At 63.4% G+C, this 20,443-nt stretch overlaps 3 protein-coding genes across 4 annotated transcripts in view; 2 read left to right on the forward strand and 1 right to left on the reverse strand.

The window, feature by feature from the left end:
* Positions 1 to 6,673, forward strand: part of SPATC1 (spermatogenesis and centriole associated 1) — a 28,185-nt gene extending 21,512 nt beyond the window's left edge. For both annotated transcript variants that reach the window (XM_037023349.2, XM_073230326.1), the window contains exon 5: positions 6,344 to 6,673. In XM_037023349.2, the coding sequence (XP_036879244.2) occupies positions 6,344 to 6,673 (330 nt within the window). The remainder of the gene's footprint in view (positions 1 to 6,343) is intronic.
* Positions 6,674 to 8,747: 2,074 nt separating this feature from the next.
* SMPD5 (sphingomyelin phosphodiesterase 5) lies at positions 8,748 to 10,622 on the forward strand. Its single transcript, XM_073220601.1, is given in 7 exon segments — positions 8,748 to 9,027; positions 9,029 to 9,569; positions 9,659 to 10,085; positions 10,156 to 10,188; positions 10,191 to 10,214; positions 10,217 to 10,244; positions 10,300 to 10,622. Coding segments are annotated over 7 exon segments (1,290 nt in total). The 5' UTR covers positions 8,748 to 8,857; the 3' UTR covers positions 10,367 to 10,622.
* Positions 10,623 to 10,752: 130 nt separating this feature from the next.
* On the reverse strand, positions 10,753 to 20,010 carry OPLAH (5-oxoprolinase, ATP-hydrolysing). Its single transcript, XM_037023342.2, has 27 exons — positions 19,857 to 20,010; positions 19,322 to 19,563; positions 19,060 to 19,251; positions 18,436 to 18,535; positions 18,231 to 18,354; positions 17,959 to 18,154; positions 17,720 to 17,885; positions 17,494 to 17,632; positions 17,356 to 17,423; positions 16,956 to 17,221; positions 16,711 to 16,823; positions 16,451 to 16,621; positions 16,124 to 16,261; positions 15,893 to 16,031; positions 15,673 to 15,785; positions 15,303 to 15,454; positions 14,595 to 14,755; positions 14,409 to 14,510; positions 14,161 to 14,335; positions 12,665 to 12,849; positions 12,429 to 12,575; positions 12,203 to 12,337; positions 11,885 to 12,034; positions 11,622 to 11,779; positions 11,388 to 11,548; positions 11,194 to 11,291; positions 10,753 to 10,939 (listed from the first exon to the last, which is right to left on the reverse strand). Exons 1-27 carry the CDS (start codon positions 19,996 to 19,998, stop codon positions 10,793 to 10,795), a joined length of 4,080 nt encoding a protein of 1,359 aa, XP_036879237.2. The 5' UTR covers positions 19,999 to 20,010; the 3' UTR covers positions 10,753 to 10,792.
* Positions 20,011 to 20,443: the final 433 nt, after the last annotated feature.

Raw genomic sequence — 20,443 nt, forward strand, 5'->3', positions numbered from 1 at the left:
CTGTTCTTGTGCCAGAACCAAATTGTCTTGATTACTGTGGCTTTGTAGTAGAGCTTGAAGTCAGGGAGTGTAATTCCCCCTGTTTTATTCTTCCTTCTCAGGATTGCTTTGGCTATTTGGGGCCTTTTCTGGTTTAATATGAAGTTTAGAACTATTTGCTCTAGTTCATTGAAGAATGCTATAGATATTTTGATAGGAATTGTACTGAATCTGTAGATTGCTTTAGGTAGGATGGCCATTTTGACAATATTAATTCTTCCTACCCAAGAGTACGGGATGAATTTCCATTTATTAGTGTCGTCTTTAATTTCTCTTAAGAGCGTCTTGTTGTTTTCAGGGCATAGATCTTTCACTTCCTTGGTTAGGTTTATTCCTAGGTATTTTATTCTTTTTGATGGAATTGTTTTCCGGCCCTTCACTCATCAATGTGAATTTTAGGATCAATCCTTCAAATTCCAGGAAAAACCTAGTTCAAATTTTGGTTTTGCATTGACTGATAAACTGGGGAACTTCTGCCTCTTTACGATGTTGGTTATCCCTAAGCACCATCATTTCTGTTGCCTGTGTCAGCAGGGCCCGTTTTGGTCTTGTTTGGCTTGGTGACCCGTGACTTGTGCCCAAGGCCACTGCCACCACTGCAGTGTCATGAGTGCAGGCTGGCCATGGCTGCTTGACATTGGAAAATGATGAGGCATATTTACATCCCTAAAATCCTGCATCTGATAGGTAGTTGGCAAGACTACATTTAGGTGTAAGCAGAGGTCTAGTAGCTCACACAGAAACTAGATGCTAAACTGTGAGGATGGGTTTCCTCATTTGAAAACAACCATTAAGTGGAAGATGGTAGAAATGCCTGCTGACATGGGGCTCTGTGAGGTCTGCCACATCCAGGGCCCCTCTTTGCTTTGCACACCAAGCGTTGCTTATGCTGTAGAATTTAACAGTCACAGCAACAAATGGCAACCCTTGAGAGAAGAGGCAGAAAGAGGAAAGTGGAATGCGTGTAAGGTAATTTTGAGGGGTTTTTGAGGAAGTCAAGGAGCTTGGTGGCCCCTGAACCAGTGCCTCAGCTGCCATCTCACCACCACACTCATCTGGTCATTCTACCCAGGGGCCACTCTCACCAGTCCCAAAGCCACTGGCCCCCTTCACCTCCACAAACAATGACTGGTGCTGCTGGGATCAGACATGGGCTGCCCAAGCCCCCAGGAAGTGGCTCCCCTGGAACTCCCTGCATGCAGCGGGCTTCAGGCCCTGAGCAAGCACACCCTGATTGGCCCTCTGTGGCTGACCCAGGTCTGGTTGGCTCTGAGGGTCATAAAGATGTGTCCGCGTCTCAAGGCCATCCTGCCTGCTTGGCTAGACCATGTGTTGCTTCCTATCTGAATCAAATTCCACTTTGACCAGATGTTTATTTCCCGTCATTAAGAAATCTTGTTTGTTTTCTGCACATGGAACTCCAATGCTGGAAGTTGCTAGAATCCCTAAGTTCTATCTGGACCCCTTAAGCCTGGTTAAACCTGGTGGTGTCTAAACTGGGGTCATATGTTCCTCACATGCTCTGTAGCTTGGTGGCTGCACAGCTTTCCTGGAGCCCCACTGTTCAGTAGGGCCTCACTGACTTTTCAGTGGCCGTGAAATAGCCAGAACCCAGCTGTCTCTTCTGTAAGTTCACAGACAGTCGCGCCATCTATTAAGCCCAACTAAAGAGTGCTCGCACCTGGGGTCTCTTCTACCAGACTGCAGAGGTCTTCTGCTCTCTGGGAGCTGCTCTGAGCTCCCTCCTTTATGGCACCCAGTGCCAGGAGACCCCTAGTCCAGCGCATCCATGTGAGGGTGACCGAGGGCAGTGCTCCGGGATGCGTCTGGCTGGGTCCGTGGCGCCCCACTACTTATAGAGTCCCACTCACTGGCCTGCTGAGAACGTTTTTTGAGTTTTGTGTAACGATTTGTTACCCATTCCCAGCTCCTTTGCCAAACACTCTCGTGAATTCTAACAGCCTATACGTTGTCCTTGGCTCTCCCAGGAAGACAATCACGCTGTACAGTATTTTGAAGAGGTAGAGGATATGGCAGCCTCATCCTGTTTCTCACTTGACTAGGAACACACACTTCTAGTCTTCCCATTAACCACGATGTGTGTTCCAGGCTTTCTGCCAGATCTGCTTTAGGCAAATAAGTCAGATAACGGAATAACAGGTTGCAGATAACAGAACCCACATTAGCTGACATAAGCATAAGAAGGTTTGTCATAAAAGTTTAGGCGGTCAGAGGAGCTCCAGGAAAGAGACAGATCTGGGCTTGCTTGCTATACAGCCAGTGGAAATGCCAGCACACCAAGGGACCTTCCTAGTGGACACAGCATTGCCATCACCGCCCTAGGACAGCATGCAGACACCCTGTTGGATGCCCCAAATTTGGTACAGCTGCCCCTGCAGAACCAGTGCCACAGGCATCACACGCTCTGGAAAACGTGCCCTCTCAGCGTGCACTGCCTTTTCCTGGCACTCACTTCCATCTGGAAGTTCAGCCCGTGTGCATCTGCTGGGCAGAGACCCAGGTCACAGGAACCTAAGCCGCAGGAGAAGTCTGGAAACGGCGATTCTAACTTGAGGAAGGCTCTGGAACAGAAGCAGGACGGGCCGCGTTCAGGATCTGCCGTGCCAGGGTCGGAATTCTTCCTCTTTCACGTTTGTTGAGAGTCTTTGTTTTATTCTTGACGGTGAACAAATGTTGACCTCTTTAGAATGATCTTCACGTCCCTCCCTGAAATGATCACACGGTTTTCTCCCCCTCCCCGTTTCTCTTAACTTGGGGAGCCGCTGGCGGAGGCGGGCTGGTCCCACGGCCCCGCGCCCCGGCGTTCCTGACGGGCGCTCCGCCTGCCGGCGCTGACGGCCTGGGCAGCTTCGCGACGCTCCCAGAGACCGTGCCGAGCAGCTGTGACAGTGACGCAGGGGGTTCTGCCGCCACAGGGTGGTCGGCCCTGCGGCCCACCTGCTCGCTAGGCCAGGTCCCGCCCGGATCGCGGCGCGGTCCAGGAGCTCGGCCCAGGGGGCGGAGCTCAACGTTCTACTTTTATCCTATTGGCTCGAGCGTGGTGACGTCCGCCTTGCTGCAGGGTGGAGGGCGTGGCCTCAGCCGGGAGTTGATTCCCTAAAGGCAGGCAGGCCTGTGCTCTTCAGTGGAGGGTGTCGGCCTGCCCAGTGTAGTCCTGCTCATCCTCCCGATTGATCCTTTGGATTCTGTTTCCTCATTTCTGCTCTTTAATATTTCCTTCTTTCTGCTTCCTTTAGATCTGCTTTATTTTTCTTTCTTGGGTTGAGCACTTAAGTACTTTTATTCTACAAGCCTTGTTTCTAAATAAATACACATGGGGTAAGGAAGTTCTCTCTAGTTAGGGAGATACTAGATTTAACAACTGGTACAACGGGAACGCCAGCCAGCGTGGATCCTGCAACAGGACCCAGGGCTTAGGGGAGGTCCTGCTGTTTCCTCGCGGGTGTGAGGCTGTTCGGACCTAAGTATCTCACAAACTGCATGGTATTTTCTCTCTAACCATTAGTCAGTGAGGATAACTTTCCAGTCTCTATCATCTGAGGGGCGTCTGGCTGTCTTTTTACTGTTGATTTCTAACGTACTTGCCCTGTGTTGTGCCACACTGATTCTGTGACACTGCTGCCACTTCCCTCTTCACTGAACCCGTGGTCAGTGTCAGGGGTGTTCCAGAGTGGGAGTCTGGGTGGTGAGCACCTGTGCCCCATCTCTGGGGCATGTGTGTATTTGGTCTGCATGTTCTTTGTCCCCCACTCCTGACCCCTAGTCCAAACTTGTCACAGGACTGGTCATCCTCCCTCCATCTATTCACCCCTGACTAGTACTGGGCATTCAGTGTATGCCGAGTGCATACCATACAGGCAAAGTCTCTGCTTGGGGGAGCTCACCCCTACCTGGGGAGACCTACAAAAATCAATAAAAGCCACAAATCTGTGTGCTAGAGGGTCAGGGGGTGATTCTCACCCCAAGGGGCAAGAGAGTCTGAGAGTGGGAGCTGGGTGCTGAGATGTGGTGCCGCTGTGCAGGCTGTCTCCCACCCAGACCCTGTCCCCACCCCCCACCCCGCAAACTTCATTGCCTGGGGATGCCCCTCCATTCTCTCTTCCTTTGAAACACAGTTCTGCTCAACTGAGAGTCCATCGGTGTGTCCACGGTGTAGGGATGTCCACATGGTGGTGCTGACCCGCACAGGAGCTAGAAACATTTCCTTTAATCCTCAAAGCAGCCCTGTTAGGTGGGGCTGTGATTTCCTTCATTCACAGTGGGGAGACGGAGGCTCAGATCCACTGTGGTGACAGAGATGGCCATTGAGCCTAGCTCTCCACCTGTGAGCTCCTCATTCTTCGCTCAGCCTCCTGGCATCTTCCACGCAGACCATGCTATTCCTCCGCCTTCAGATCTCAGCCCCGCCCCCTTCCCTCCAGGACACCCTCCGGGGAGCCACCGGGGTCGCTCACAGTACTGTCTCCCTATGGTCTTGTCATCAGTGTACACTCAGAGGGCTTTTGCGCACGCTTGAATGATGTCACCTGGTACAGTGCCCAGCACAGGGCAGGCCTCAGACAGTATCTGCGGGATGGATAAACAGAGCCCCTCACCCTCTCTCATCAGCTTCTGTCTGTCCCCTATAGTAGTCAGCCTAACTTTTCAAAACCACAAAGCCAGCGATGGGTAGTCTCACCTGTGCCCGCTTCTAGGTGCCTGGGAAGGAGGGAGGACTCACACCCTACGGCTGCCTCGCAGCTGGGGTGCTGGTCCTGCTCTTCCCCACTCACTCTCCCTCAACTGCCCTCCACTCTCAAGGGGTCCCTTCCTGGGGGCAGCCGTGGCCTTGTCTCTCAGCATAAATATGCCCACTTCACTCTCCTCTCTCCAGCACCCAGGTAGGGAGGCACAGTCCACCCCCAGACTCCCGCTCATGTGCAGAGCCCTGGGTGCCCAGCCTGGCCCAGGGCAGGAGCTCAACCGCAGCCCAACAGAGCTAAGGCTTAAAGTGGCCCACCTTGTGCTCCGTGCCATCCTGATGGCTAGCTGTAGGTTCACTTGCTTATCTGCAAATGTTAGCTGAGCTTCTGCCCTTTGCCCAGCATGAGGCCTGGGAACAGGTGAACGAAGGGGCCAAGAGGAGCCTGGAGTCAGGGAGACAGGCCTGTCTTAGCAAAGGTGCTGAGCACAGGGCTCTGGGTGTACCTGCCAGAGGTCAGGGGTCACCTCAGGTGAGCCCAGCCATGAGCTTAAAGCTCTACTCACATGATCACCTGGGGAGGAGAGGATGCGGCTTCCCAAAGGAGGTGATGCCTGAACAGCTTGTCTGAGCATCCCCAGCAGGTTAGAAACCAGCCTGGTGGGCAATTAGGGAATGACTGGAAGTGGGTGGGCAGCCCAGATGGGGGACCTTGTAGGTCAGCCCTGGCCCAGAGAGTTGAAGCAGTGAGAGGTGCAGGGGGCTCGGGCAGTGAGAGCCCCACCCAACTACCTTCAGACACATGGTTCTGCAGGCCTGAGGGCAGCTGCACCTGTGTCAGGTATAGAATCTGCTGGACCCAGTATACATGAAAATACAAGGCTCAATGTTCCAGAAGTATGAAGAACTGCAAGATGGTTACAGCAGAGCATTAAGCCAAGTGCATGGTCCTTCTGAGCTTGGGGACCTGTGTGAATGCCCGGGTCACATGCCCAGGTGGCAATGGTGGGAGGGGTGAACAGGAAGGGCTGAGGTGAGGTGTTGCTGGAGGCAATCACAAGGGTTTGGGGGCACAGGCACTGAAGTTGGTGGAGACTGGCCCACTGCGGCCAGGCCCAGGTCCCAGACCCGGAGGGGACACCCAAGGACCCCACTGTGGAGCCTGGGAGCCTTGGCTCTGGGCCCGGGGTTGTCAGCTCAGCCAGGGGAGGGAAGGGTTCTGGGGATGCAGTCCAGGGTGACAGACGAGGGGCTTGCGGTAGCTACAGCAGGGCAGGGAGGCAGGAGGAGGCCTGGGAAAGGCACCGAGCGGGCCCCCCGAGTCAGGCCACCCTGGGGGCATTAGGAATGCCATCTTTCTTTCACCTCCAGGCGCAGAGCCAGGCTCTGTGCTCAGCTGCTTCCGGCCTCAGCTCTGTGCCAAATCCCTAGCGGCAGACAGAGCAGGGATGGTGTGGGGAACCTCCCTGCTCAGGCGCAGCCCACTGGGTTTCCCCTTGTGGCCTCTCCCCCAGGACTGCCAGGACACCTTCCTCGAGCACACAGCTGCAGCCCTATGCTTATGTGGGGCAGGAGGGTCCCTGATGACTGCTGTCCCCTCAGGCCTCCCTGAACCCCAGCGACCACAAGCTGGACGAGGAGCTGTGCCAGATGCTCACACAGCGCTACGTGAGCATCATGAACCGGCTGCAGAGCCTGGGGTACAATGGGCGCGTGCACCCCGCGCTGACTGAGCAGCTGGTGAACGCCTACGGCATCCTGCGGGAGCGGCCCGAGCTGGCTGCCTCCGAGGGCCGCTCCTACACTGTGGATTTCCTGCAGCGCGTGCTGGTGGAGACCGTGCACCCCAGCATGCTCACAGACGCGCTGCTGCTGCTGTCCTGCCTCAGCCAGTTGGCGCATGACGACGGCAAGCCCATGTTTATCTGGTGACGCCCGTAGCCCGAGCTGGCTCCGCTCTCACCCCGTGTGTGACCATTAAAGCTTCCTATAAAGCTCCCAATAGCCACTGGCCGCTGGGGCTGGGCCAGCACTTCTGCATGGTGCTGCCTCCTCTGGGCTGGCTGGCCAGCGTCCCCTCCTCAGCACCCCTCCGGCCCTCCCTGTCCTGGGGTTTCCATGCCCATTCCGGGGTCCTTAGCGGGAACCATGAGTCCAAAGCGCAGCAGCTGTCTGGACCAGGCAGCCGAAGGCCCCAGGGCTCCCCTCACCTGGTGGTGGGGGCAGCAGGAGCCCCTGAGTCGGAGGGGTAGGAGAAGGAGGCAGAAAGGAGCCGAATAGGCAGGGAAGGGCCATGCCTGTGCCAGAAGTACTGGTGTTGTGTGCAGAGCTGAGGCAGAGGTGGGAGCTGGACGAGGACGTGGGTGTGGGAGGGTGGTGGAGGGGGGCAAGGCTGGGGGGCTTCTGACGGCAGGGGGACACTTAGAGGGAGGGGAGCCAGGAGAAAGCAGCCTCACCCAAATCTGGGCACAGGGCAGCCCAGGGAGATGGGGCCCCTCCCGCAGCACAGACACCCAGGAAGAAGAGGCCAGCCCCACAGGGTTGGGAGATCTGGGGCAGGAGACTCCCCTGGGCAGGCCGGACCCCACCTGCCGCGGGGTGGAGCTGAGGAGCCCAGGCAGGACGGGAGAGCGTACCGGAGCAGCGGGGAGGTGGAATGGGCTGGGGGGACCCTGGGGGGATCTCAGACTCAGATGGGGGCTTGTGGGCCTGGAGGCTTGTCCCTGCCAGGGATGCATGTGGAGAGGAGGGGAGTGTGGGGAGCCCAGAGTGGCCTCTGGCCCACAGGGGGAGGAAGACCCGCCCGAGGAAGGGGCGGGGGGCGGGGCTTGGAATGAGGACCCCCGCCCTGAAGTTCCCGGAGCACCAGCACTCACGGGCGAAAGGACCCCAAGGGAACCGAGGAGCCCCAAGGTCTGGGTTCAAATGGGAACCATGTCAGCAGCCAGCCTACATACAGGGGAGGGGAGGCTGTGTGGGCTTACGGCGGTCCCCCAGATTCCCTGGTCTGCTTCAGGGAGTCCAGCAGGGAAGGACTCCACAGGCAGAAAGTGAAGACCCCGACATAAATCCAGCTCTGTGCCGAGAAGGCCTGGTGAGGACAGAGGTAGCCGGGAGCACACGCCACCGTAGATCTTGAATTCCAAGGGGAATCCAGGATTTCTGTTTAGTTTTTTGGGGTGGATGGTGCAGCAGCGCTTGAAGAGCAGCCCTGACCCAAAACCCGGGGAACTTGAGGCCCAAAGCCAGAGCCGAGCGGCTGGCCCGCAGCTCTCCTTATACAGGTGGAGGCCCCGGCCCGGCGGCGCCTGGGGGAGCGCGGGGCGGCCGGGTCCTCGGAACCGACCCAGCGAGGGGGCTCCGCGGGGGTTGGGGAGGCTGGCTTCCCTCCGGCGCGCGTGCCTGGGGCGAGAAAGGGAGCAGCTGCGCAGGGCGACCGACGGCCCCTTGCCCCCAGACTGTAAAGTCCTGGGGTAGAGGTGGCCTTTTGGGGGGCTCTGCGGGGTGCTGAGGGGCTGGCTGATTAGGCCACTCCAAGTCCGTCTTTGAACTCAGTTGCGGACATCGCGACTCGAGGAGTCGGGTGCGGACGGAATAGATCCCGCAGTCTGGGCTGCGGAGCGCCGCGTCAATTCCCTGCAGACTTAGGGGAGTGGAGGGGAGGGAGCAGGGCGCAGCGTGTACCCCTCCTACTCCTGTAGCTGGCGCTACGCCCTAAAGAGGGTCCCCGTCCACTTGGGGCGCTGTGCACCCCAGTCCCCTCTCCCGCTGGGCGACTTCGGGAATTCTCCCTGCAGCCCTTGGAGGCGGGCAGAGCAGGGCGAACACTGGGGCGGGACGGCGAGTCTAGGCTGCCCTTCGCTCTCCCCTTCATGTTCCCTAACGCCGCCGAAATCCCGCGCGGGTGCGGAGGGCCGCTTCCTGGAAGCTCCGGCCTCGGGGCGCCCCCAGGCTCCCTCGGCACAGCGTCTGACCGGCCCCGCGCACAGGTTGGGCCACGTGGCCTGGACTCCCGTGACTCCCCTGCAGCTCGGGAGGACGCACTGCCGAGTCGGCGGCCACGCTGGAAGTGAATAATTCGCCGTGGCGTCCCGCGGCCGCGCAGCCCCGAACGCCATGCAATCCCCGCCCGACTGGCTCCCGACGCCCGGCACCCTACGGCCCTCTCCCTTCCCGCACCCTGCTCTGCACGCCCTCCACGGTTTGGCCCGCGCGCTGCTCTTCCCGGCCTACTGGGCCCTGGACCGGCTGCTTGGCTGCTGGGCCCCGGCGGCGCGCGGGAGCGGCCCTGCTGCTGCTCAGCCCGCCCCTGGCACTGCCGGGCCTGCTGCTCTGGCTGCCGCTGCAGATTTGGCGCCGCCCTTTCTGCTACCAGCCCCCTCCGCAGTGCCGGGCGCCCCCTGTGCCCTGGCGCCCCCCAGATGAGCCCGCGCGCTGCTTCGGCTTCCTCAGCGCCAACCTGTGCCTGCTCCCCGACAGGCTGGCGCGCTTCAGCAACTTGCGGCACAGCCAACGGCGAGCAGAGGCGGGGCGGGGGGCGCCGTGCGGGATGCTGACAGCTACGGTGCCTGCGGGTCTGGATTTCGTCTGTCTGCAGATGTTCGATCTGCGCTCAGAGCGCAGCCTGGTGAGCCGCCTGGTGCCCAATCTGGGCCCGGTGCTGTACGACGTGGGCACGTTCGGCCTGCAGCCCGGGCCGCACCTCAAGCTGCTGGGCAGCGGCCTGCTGCTGGCCTCGCGCTACCCACTGCTGCATGCCTCCTTCCGGCCCTTCCCCCACGCGAGTCGCGAGGAATCGCTGGCCTCCAAGGGACTGTTTTCCGCACAGGTACCCGCGCACACGCGGCGCCGCTCCCTGTTGCGGTGGGGGTGGGGTACAACAAGCGAGGGTTGCTGGGGCGGAATGCGGTGTTGCAGGCGCAGCTGGGCATCCTGGATGGGCGCCGCGCGCACGCACATGCGCCGAGTGGTGAGCCCCGCGGAGGCGATCTTGGCGTGGGGCTGACGGCGCCGCCTCTCTGCACGGCGGCGGCAGGTCCCAGCCCTCACTGCACCTCTGCTCACCTCACCGTCTGCCCCAGGCACCGCGAGCCTCTGGGAGTGCCCGGGTGGGCTCGCGGACCGGGGCCGGGCTGCGGCGGTAGCGGGTGCGGCTGGGTGTCCCCGACGCAGAGCGGCACCCTAGGAGCCTTCCTCTCCGCAGAGGACGGGCCCTTGCGCTGTGAACAGCTCTCGCTGCTGCTGGACCGGGCCGAGCAGTTCGAGGCCGAGAGCCGCCGGAGTGACGAGGACGTGGCCTTCAGCGTGCTCCGGGGTGGCCTAAATTTCGACAACTGCTCACTAGGCGAGGGAAGGGCGCAGGGGGCGGGCCGGCGGCCCGGCCCCGCCCACTGAGCGCGGGTCTCTCCCCGCAGCGGACGCGCAGGAGCAGCGGCACCCGCTCTTCAGCCGCTCCGGGACCCTTGCCGGCTGGGCACGCGCCGGAGCAGCCGTGGGCTGTGGGTGCGGCGCCGGGCGGGGGCGGACTTGGGACGGCTCCTGGCCGGGGCTCCCGCTGACACCGCCCTCCCCGCGCCCCACAGACACCACTCGGTGGCCTGCTCCCCGGAGATGCTGCGGGGGTGAGCGGCCAACCACCCGAAACAGAGAGGTGCCCTGCCTGGGCCTTGGTGACCCCGCCCCTCCTCAGGGCCCTGGGGCAGGAGGAAGGGCGCCTCCGCTACCGGCCGGCCCTCCTGGCGGAGGCCGCCGCCTGGACTACATCACCTTCCGGGGAGCCCCGGGGAGCCCTCTGAGCCCAGTAAGGGCCAGAGGTCAGAGCGCTGCTCTCACTGGTCCTGGGGCGACTCGTCAACCCGATCCTCGCCCCCAGGAGGTGGGGCAGGTGACATCCGGCACCGCCTTGGCGGGGCTCACCGCCCACCCGGCGGTGGGACCTGGACTCCGAGGGTCCAGGCCCTGAGGCGGCGGCGGCGGCGGGGCGGGGTGGAGACGAGACCGGGACCGCGGGGCCGGGCGCCCGGGGAGCTTTATTGCGTGGGCCTCCCTCCCTCACACGGCCTCCTGCGCCCTGCGGTACTCGGAGACACTGCCGCGCTCCGGGAAGGCCGCGGGCGGCCGAGCCCACCGCCGCGGAGGGGCGGGGTCCTCCGGGTCCCCGTAGCCGCCGCCGCCCGGGGTGTGGAGGCGAAGCACGTCCTGCGGATCAGAGGGCCGGGTTCAGCGCAGGCATGGCCGCCGCCCTGCCTCCCGCCTCGGTTCCCCCCGACCGGGGCAGCGCACCCACAGCGGCCGGCCTGGGCCACGGAGGCGCAGTGGGTGCCGCCTTTCCTTCAGGAACCAAATCAAACTCGGTCTCTGGTTACTTTTCGACTCTGTCAACCCTCTGGGGGATGGGGGATGGGGGATGGGGGATGGGGTGCGGACAGGGCAGGACCGGCCGCGATCCTCACCCCGGGGAACACGGGAACGGACGTCTTCCCGCCCAGATTCACCATCCGGCCGTCCCTGCGGATCAGCAGGTTTAGGCCGCAGGCGCCGGGCTCGCCCCCTGCGGGAAGAGGCGAGGAAGGCGCTGACACTGGGGGGCGGGGCAGGGGGCAGGGAGGGAAGAGAGGCTGGGGTGCAGAGGAAGGGAGCCGCCCACCGTGGAGGCCGTACGGCCGGAAGGCGCGGCGCTCTGTCAGCACGGACAGCAGCGCCTCCTCTCGGAAGAGCAGCTCGCGGATGACGCCGTCGCCGCCCCGGAACCGGCCCCGACCCCCGGACCCCGGCCGCAGCTCGAAGCGGCGCAGGATGACGGGATACCTGCACGGCACGGGGGCTAAGCGGCCAGGCCCCGCCCCCCGCCCTCCTCCCTCCCACCCCCGCCACCGCTCACCTGCTCTCCAGGATCTCAGGGTCGGTGATGCGCGTGTTGGTCATGTGGGTGTGCACGCCGCTGCGCCCGTGCCAGCCCGGGCCCGCGCCCGCGCCGCCCGCCACCGTCTCGTAATAGCCCATGTGGGCGTTGCCCAGGGTCACGTTGTTCATGCAGCCCTGGCAGGGTCAAGGGGCAGCTGCGCTCGGCTGGACAGGCATCCCCTCCCCACCCAAGGCCCTGCCGCCCAGCAAGCCTGAGCGGCGCCCACCCACCCACCGCACCTGGGAGGCTGCGCAGGCCTCAAAGGCCCTCAGGATGACGTCCACCACACGCTGCGATGTGAGCACGTTGCCACCCACCACGGCCGCCTCAGGGGACGGGTCCAGAATGGAGCCTCTGGGAATCACAATGCGCACTGGCGCCAGGCAGCCCTGTGAGGGAGAGGCCACCTCTTAGGGGCAACTAGGAGATGCATGTTTCCCCCCCAACTAGCACTCTTAAGGTCAGTCTGTTGTTGGGCTGACCTCATCCCAGGCTCACCCAGGGTGACCAGGGGCTTGACGTCCTGCTGCCCACCCACACTGCACACCCCTGCACACCTGGTTGAGTGGGATGTCTTGGCCCACCAGACAACGCAGGCAGTAGATGAGGGCGGACAGCGTGATGGCCCGCGGTGCGTTCAGATTGCCAAACACCTCAGGCCCGGTGCCGCTGAAGTCAAACACTGCGCTGCCCTGCCAGCCAAAGCGGGGGGAGAGGTCTCAGCAGCCAGACACCGTCTCCGATGCCCAGGCCCCTCCCTCACCCCCCGCACCACAGCCTGACCTGACTCAGGTTGATTTGCACACGGAGCTGGATTGGGGAGCCATCGTCCATGTGGTCCTCTGCAGCCACTTCCAGGGGCAGTCCCCGCACCTGCCGGGAGGTCCCGAAGGCCCGCAGCATGTCCCGCACGGCCAGCTCAGCGTTTGCCTAGCCAGGAGTATGTTCGCCTTCCAGGTGGGCCAGCTGCCTGGGGGTGGGCACCGAGCTGCCCCCATGCTCCTGCCCACCAGGCCCACCTGAATATGGCCCATGTAGGCCTGCACCACATCCAGGCCATACTGCCCGATGAGCTCTCCCACCAGCTGGATGCCTTTCTGGTTGGCTGCCACTTGGGCACGTAGGTCTGACAGGTTGTCATGCAGATTCCGTGTCCCGCTGCAGCCGGGAATCTTGCCTGGCGCCCGAAGGGCCTCAGTTAACGCTAACGGGTGAGGTCACCACCGAGTCACCTGCAAGCCCCAGGGGACTGCCTGGCGCCCCGCTCCACACCTGCTGTGTCCCTACTGGGCACTGTGGGGGCCCCCAGACGTTGGCTCATCCCTGGCTCACCATGATCTTGCTAGCTCCAGTGCCCAGAACACCCCCCAGCCTTCCCCCATCTGCTGGACCTTCTTCCTGTGCCCCAGCCCTGCAGAGTACCCCAGGCAGGCAGGCAGCTTTGCCTGTCACATCACAGGAGCTGCAGGAGCCTAGAGGGGGAGAGGGGTGGGTCCATCTCTTGTCAAACTCTGGTCCCTCCTCCACTCCTCTGGTCCTGCCCCACCGCCTATGGGCCCTACTCCCTCCTGCCTTTTCTGGGAGCCCCTCCTCTTCCAGGAGAAATACCACTTTCTTGACCTTCCCCTTACTCACACTACCCTTAGCCCTGTCCCCACCCCCACCCGCACCCCTACCCCTTCTTGCCTAACAGACCTGAACAGTCCTGCCCCCCTGGGCAAGTCCTGGCCCCAAGGACCCCTCCCCGCTTTGGGAAAGCCTCTCCCCCGAGTCCGGGTCACGTCCTTTCTGAGGCTGCCAGGCCAGCATCCTCTGCTGCGTTCCTGCCCATGTCCCTCCCATGATCCGTGCCCCCTGCCCCCATCCCACGCTGAGGGAGCAGCCAGGCCTAGGTCACTGTGTCTGCGTCCTCGGCACCTACAGCAGCCTGTGGCTGTCACCCCACCTCCACCCTTGCTGCCCAGCTTGAGACTCAGCATCACCCACGGCCCCTACTGCTTCCCCTCCCCCATGGCCCCCACCCAGCCTCCAGGCCACCCTCAGACAGCGTGTTCACTCTGCACCCAGGCAGGGGCTCTTGTGGCACAGGCAGACCAGCGTGGGCCATGATGCTGCCCAGTGACTCTCTCCAAGAGCCTGCAGCCCCTGACCCCTAGCCCCGTGGCTTCTCTGCAGCCCGGGGACCCAGTGCAACCCCAGTGCAGACCATAAACACCAAGAGCAGCTGCCTCCCTTGAGATCAGTTCTGACCTCTCCTGTACCCAGTCCTTTGGTTATCCTGGCCAACATCCCATCCCCAAACCACTGAGCCCAGGCAAAGCTCCTCTGCTCATTTCTGAGAGAGGGTCTGCAACCACCCCCAGGGGGTCACTGCCTGGCACCCACAGCCTTGAGGCAGGCCTGGGCCAGTGGGCTGCATTCCAGCATCTGGCCTTGCCTAGCTGTGGGCGGCAGCCTCGTGTGCTAGCTGAAACCCCAACTGCCAACCCCCAACCCCAGCTCCATTCCTACTCACCCTCCTCCTGGAAGACACCACCCTGGACAAGTTTGAAGGACAGAAAGACAGCGCCCTCCTGCTGCAGGGAGGTGGAGTGTGGGGGCATGGAGCCTGGTGTGATGCCTCCAATGTCAGCATGGTGCCCACGGCTGGCCACATAGAACACAGGCCGTGTCTGACCCGGCCAAAACACCTAGGGATGGAGAGCAACAGTCAGTTGTGTCGGCCACACCTGCCCCCCAGAAATGCCCTATAGTGGCCCTCACCGGAGTGATGACAGTCAGGTCTGGCAGATGGCTGCCCCCTGCACTGGGGTGGTTGCTTAGCAGCACATCGCCGGGGTGGAGGTCAGCCCCCAAGTGCTGGATCTGAAGCCAGGAGACAGGAGGTATGGAGAGCAGAGGTGGGGAGAGGGGGCCAGGCAAGAGGGCGGGGAGAGGGGCCCACCAAACCTGGAACTGCACGGTCTCCTGCATGGCGCCAAGGTGCACAGGGATGTGGGGGGCATTGGAGACCAGCCCCCCATCAGGCCCAAAGAGGGCACAGGAGAAGTCCAGGCGTTCCTTGATGTTGGTGGAGATGGCTGTGCGTTGTAGGATGCGGCCCATCTGCTCTGGGGACACAGAGTACCAGGCATCTGCTGGCCGCATCCTTCCCAGAGCAGAGCCCCAGGGTACGAAGAGGCGGCACCTGTGCCTCCAGAGCCTCCAGGGCCCTGATTATCCAAAGGTGGTGGTGGCCCACCCGGACACAGTGACACCACAGCCAGGCCACCTTGCCTGTGTGAGGGGCACGCCCTGCCTCTACCACTGCCTGGCACCCCGGTGAGAGCCTAGTGCCCCACATCAACCCTCCGGCCAGCCTAGCATGGCAAGAGCCTGGGCAAGGTACAAGCTTCAGGGTCTCCAGTGCTTCCCGTCCGTGCCCAGGATGGCAACCCCAGATCACACCCTGCTGGTACAGCGGGGCTGTGTCCTCCAGGGCCGGGGCTGGGCCATCTTCCTGTCACCAGCAGGAGTGCGTCTGCCCCTCCCCTGGGCAGCACCCTCCCTCTGCCACCCACACTCGTGCTGCCAGCACCCACCTCTGCCCTACATGCAGGCCCCCAAACTACACCGCGGGGAGCAGGGCCATGGGGAAGGACAGAGACAGCCACTCACCAGCAATGCTCATGAAGCGATGCGAGAAGATGGACAGGTGGACGGGGTCAAGCTGGGCATCCACTATGCTGGGGGTCTCGGGCCCCACGGAGATGCGGATGTCCCCAGTCTCAGTCACCTCTGCCTGGCAGCCTGGCTCCACCAGGATGGTGCTGGCGGCAGGAACACAGAGGGGCTAGAGGGGTAGGCCAGGCTCTCCTGCCCAGCATCCCCAGGTCAGGGGCACCCCAACCATGATGGGCCCCAGAGGCCTTCAGACTCGCAGCTTTGGGCCAGAGAACCCCACCTGGCTGCCCAGCTCACCAAGGCCCTGGCAGCTGTGGCCCAGCCCTCAGCCCCACAGCCACAGCCTGGCCAGACTCCAGCCTACCTGTTGCTATCGATAATGAGGCAGGGTCCCTGAAGCTTGTGCCCACAGCCCAGCTCTCCCAACAGGTACACAGGGGTCTCCTGGTAGCCCCTCTCAAAGTAGCACTGGGTCACCTGAGGACAGTGTGGGGTGGGTGAAGTTCCTCTCTAGATGTCCCCATCCACACCTGTCCCCATGCCCTTATGGGTGTGGGTGGGTGGGCACAGGCAGGGCTACCAACCTTGTCTACCCGGGGAGGCCCAGTCTGGGCTCTGGGGACATCCTCAAGGTGAAGGCCACTGCAGCCAATGCCCCTCACCCGCACGTCGTCCACCACCACTGGCCGCTGGGGGATGACGAAGCCAAACTCCCTCATGTATCTGCACACCCACCAGCCCCAAGGGAGCCATCAGGGCAGGGTGGCCAGACCAGCGGCCACCGCCCGGGCTCCCAGGACTCAGAGCTCACGTACCTTTCCACGAAGGCTGCCCCAAAGTCACCAGCACGGGGTGAGCATGTGGTGGCTGGGTGCTGCTGGGCAGACACCATCAGGGCGCAGTCTGTGCCCTGGTAGCGCAGATGCAGGAAGCCCTCCGTGCTGATCTGGGACCTGCAGCAGTGGGCAGGTGGGGCACTCACAAAGGCTGTCCCTCAAGCATGCCTGATCTGGAGTCTAGCCCTCCCTGACCACTGCCCAAAGAGCCCCTGGCAGCATCTGGAAAGTCAGGTGGAAAACCCGCCTGGGGTGGCTGGGATGCTGCAAGCCCTCTGCCAGACACAGAGCCCCCTAGAGCCCCACCTGGGGAAGCCCTGGGCCTGCAGGGCATCCAAACACTGCTCCTCCAGGTGAGTCAGCCTCCGGTCCAGCTGCACAAAGGTCTCAGGCGCATAGAGCAAGGAGCAGGGCTCCTGTGCCTCATGTACCACGTCAGCCAGGGCCAGCCCCAGTGCTGACAGTAGCCCGCTGTGCCTGCAGAGACGGGTCACATGGCGATGAGGGCGAGGGAGCCTCCTACAGACAACCCCCACACCAAGACGCACGCACCACACCCGACACACCTGTGGATGTGCACAGTGTCCATGCCCAGGGCCCGGGCAATGGCACAAGCGTGCTGCCCACCAGCTCCCCCGAAGCAAGCCAGCACATGGGCCGAGGGGTCATGGCCTCGTGCCTGGGAAGACAGAGAGGTTTCAGTGGCCTACCCTGCCCTGCCCAGCCCCCAGCTCTCACCTGTTGGTTGCCAGAGTGAGAGGCATGGGGGGCAGAGGACCGGGCAGGCAAGGCGCGGGCACAGGCAGCCTACCTGTGTGAGTGCGCGGATGGGCCGGCACATGGCCTCGTTGGCCACACGCACGAATCCCATGGCCACCTCCTCCAGGCTCAGCGGGGAGGCCAGGCAGGGCCCACTGGTTAGGAAGCTGTTGACCTCAGTGGCCACCACCTCCAGGGCCTTTCGGGAGGCCTCAGGGGACAGTGGCTGGTCCTCTCCCGGCCCAAAAATGCAGGGGAAGGAAGCAGGCAGCAGGCGACCCAGGACGAGATTAGCATCCGTCACTGTCAAGGGGCCTCCTGGAGGTATGCACCGTGTGGGGGTTGGGGGCTGGAGGCAGGGGCCAGGAGTGGGCAGCAGGATGGGGCTGAAAGAGTAGGGTGGGCCGGGGTGGTGCAAGAGGAGGCCTGGCAGGGCAGACACCAGCTCTCACCTTTGCGGTAGCAGGCAGGCCCAGGATGAGCTCCTGCGGACTCAGGCCCCACCACGAAGAGGCCCGACCTTGGGGGAAAAGGACTGAGTCAGTGGCGGGGCTGGGAGTGCCCTGCCCAGGCGTGGGGGCGGGGCTGACCTGAAGAAGAGGCGGGAGCCCCCACCAGCAGCCACTGTGTTGATGTCCAGCTGGGGAGCCTGGAGGGTGACACCTGCTGTACTGGCCTCAAAGACATGTTCAAGTTCCCCAGCATAGCGGCTCACGTCGGTGGATGTGCCTGAAAAGTGACGGGTAGAGAGGACTCACTCCACAGGCCCGGGTGCTGCTGGCTGACACCCCCCACCCCACCCTCCAGTCCTCATACCTCCCATGTCAAAGCCAATGACAGGCTGACTGCCCTCCGCCCTGTAGGTGGTGGCTGAGTAGCCAACCACACCCCCAGCAGGGCCCGAGAGCACAGCACGGGAGCCACTGAAGGAGTCCACGGGTGCCAGGCCGCCATCAGAGCGCATGAACAGCACCTGCACGTCCTGCAGGCAGGGGGGCCAGTGAGGGGCTGGGCCAGCACAGGGAGGGGTGGCCAGGAGCGGGCAGGGGCCTCACCTTGAGCTGGCCCTGGAAGCCACGGCGGAAGCCTTGCACATAGCGCTGGATAGCAGGTGTGAGGTAGGCATCGGCACAAGCCGTGTGTCCCCGAGGGACAATGCGTGCCATAGGCATAGTCTCCGAGGACAGCGACACATGTGTGAAGCCCAGCTCCTGGGCCAGTGCTCCCACCTGCTGCTCGTGCTGGGCCCACCTAGGGTGACCACTCGATGGCACGGTCCCTCCTGCCCACAGCCCCGGCCCGCCGCCCCAGGCCAGCCCACACTCACGTGTAGGAGTGCATGAGCACCACTGCCAGGCTGTGGATGCCTCGGGACAGGAGCCCCTGCAGCTTGCCACGCAGGCCCCCAAGGTCCACGGGCTGCTGCACCTCCAGCAGGTCCCCTGTGCAGCCTACCAGGGAGCCCACCACCACCCCGTCAAAGGCCAGTCAGGGCCTGCCACCCCATACCCCTTCACCGGAGACAATCCCACCTCTGACAGGTGTCCTGGTGCCTGGCTCTCCACGATGCAGCACCACCCGCTCGTCAACCTCCAGCACCTCTTCGTACAGTACCTCGGGCATGGGCACTGCCTGGGGGCAGGCAGAGGCTCAGAGGAGGCCCAGGCCTGAGGGCCTTAGCTGGGGTCCATGCCCGGGTGGGGCGTGCAGGCGAAGGGATGTGTCCCGATAAGCCAGTCAGGGGACAGTCGGCCGGAGTGGCTCCAGCGAGGACCAGCCAGGGGGGAGCTCTCTGCCCCCAGCATCTGGGTGGCCAACTGCCCCACCCCAAGGGCGGCTCCTTCCCAGAACCCAGCAGTGGAGGCGGGTGGAGGGAAAAACTCCACCCCTCACCCTGAACAGGCTGCCTGCAGCTGCCGCACAGCCAGGTCCTGGACGGGGCATGGTGGCAGACAGGAGCAGGGCAACATGGAAGCACTATGAGGACGGGGACGCAGTGCCCACTACGAGTGCCCGGAACCTCCTCTCTGACTCTCAGCTGGTGGCCTTGGGCCAGCACTCACCGCTTCTGAGGACCACCCCCCGCAAGGAGCCGTGGCTCTATGGGAAAATACAAACTGCACAACCCGGCTGCCCTCTGGCATGGGGGAGCTCACCAGGTCAAAGAGGTCCTCACGGGCCTGGGTGCCCACATGCAGCAGGTCCCGGAAGCCACGTGTCACCAGCAGCGCCACCCGCTCCCCTCGCCGCTCCAGCAGCGCATTGGTGGCCACTGTGGTGCCCATGCGGATGCTGGCAATGCAACTGGTGTCCAGCGGCTGGTCCCGAGGCAGCACCACACCTCTCTCCTACGAGCCATGCGGTCAGCATCGTGCCTTGGGGCCTGGGGTCCTCCCACCCGCTGCTCGCTCTGGCCACCTGCTCCAGGATGCGGCGAATGCCCTCGGTGGGTGCGTCTGCGTAGTTGGCAGGGTCCTCTGAGAGCAGCTTCAAGACCCTCACGTGCCCCCCTGGGCACTGAGCAAAGACGTCTGTGAAGGTGCCTCCTCGGTCAATGGCAAAATGGAAGCGCCCCTCTGGGCTGCCCATGACGACAGCGCTGGAGTCCAGCGGCGACTCTCCAGGCGGCAGACGTGGGAGAGGCGGACAGAGCAGCGGACCTGTGCGCAGGCCCCGGGCGTGAGCACAGGCAGGCGGCCCTGAGCACAGCGGGGCTGGGGAGACGACGCGGATCCCCGAGGCCCCGCGCAGGGCGGCACTGCGGGGCCCAGCGCAGCGGGCAGCCCGAGGCACAGCCAGAGCCGGGCGGGCCGCGCGCCGGGCCGACTGCGCCCACTGCCCTGTCTTCAGTGTCCCGGGGTGGGGCAGAACCACGACCTGGATCAGGCCTTTCGGCGGTGGGGGAGCCACAGGGGCCCTCGGGCTGGGGGTCAGGTGGGTGGGTGGAGCTCACCTCCCGGTTGCTCGACCTTCGGGCCCAAGGGGCACACGGGGCGGAGCCTGCGCCGGCGACGGAGGGCGGCCCGCGGCCAGAGGGGCGGGCGAACCGGGAAGCGGGCGACGGCCGGCGGGGGCGGGGCGGGGGCGGGGCCCATCTGGCCGGGCGGCTCCGGGTCGTCGCCGCGGGTCCGGGCGGCGCTCCCTGCAGGCTGTGCCCGCGCCCGCCCCCAGCCCGGAAGCGGGCGCTCCCCGCACGACCCGCCCCGACGCGCCCGGCCGCCGCGTCTGCGTCAGGCTCGGCCCGCGGGGAACGCGCCCTCCCCGCTCCGCGAGCGACCCGGGGGCCCGCCTCCAGGCGTCGGGGGGCAGGCCGCCCCCAAAGAAGCGATGGCCCCGGCGAGCTCAGACTCACGATACCCGGAGGAAGAGGCCAGACCCCCGGTGATCGGCCGGCGGGCTGCCCTCCGCCCTGCTCTCCCCGCGAGGGGTCTGCTGCCCGGAGCGCGCCCTGCGGAGCTCCCTGGACGTGGGGCAGGGCAGGGACACGGGACAAGCATCGTGACTGACTTCTGCCTATGATGAAAAATGCTGAGATTCAAA

The sequence above is a fragment of the Manis javanica genome, chromosome 2, assembly GCF_040802235.1.
Source record: "Manis javanica isolate MJ-LG chromosome 2, MJ_LKY, whole genome shotgun sequence".
NCBI lineage: Eukaryota > Metazoa > Chordata > Mammalia > Pholidota > Manidae > Manis > Manis javanica.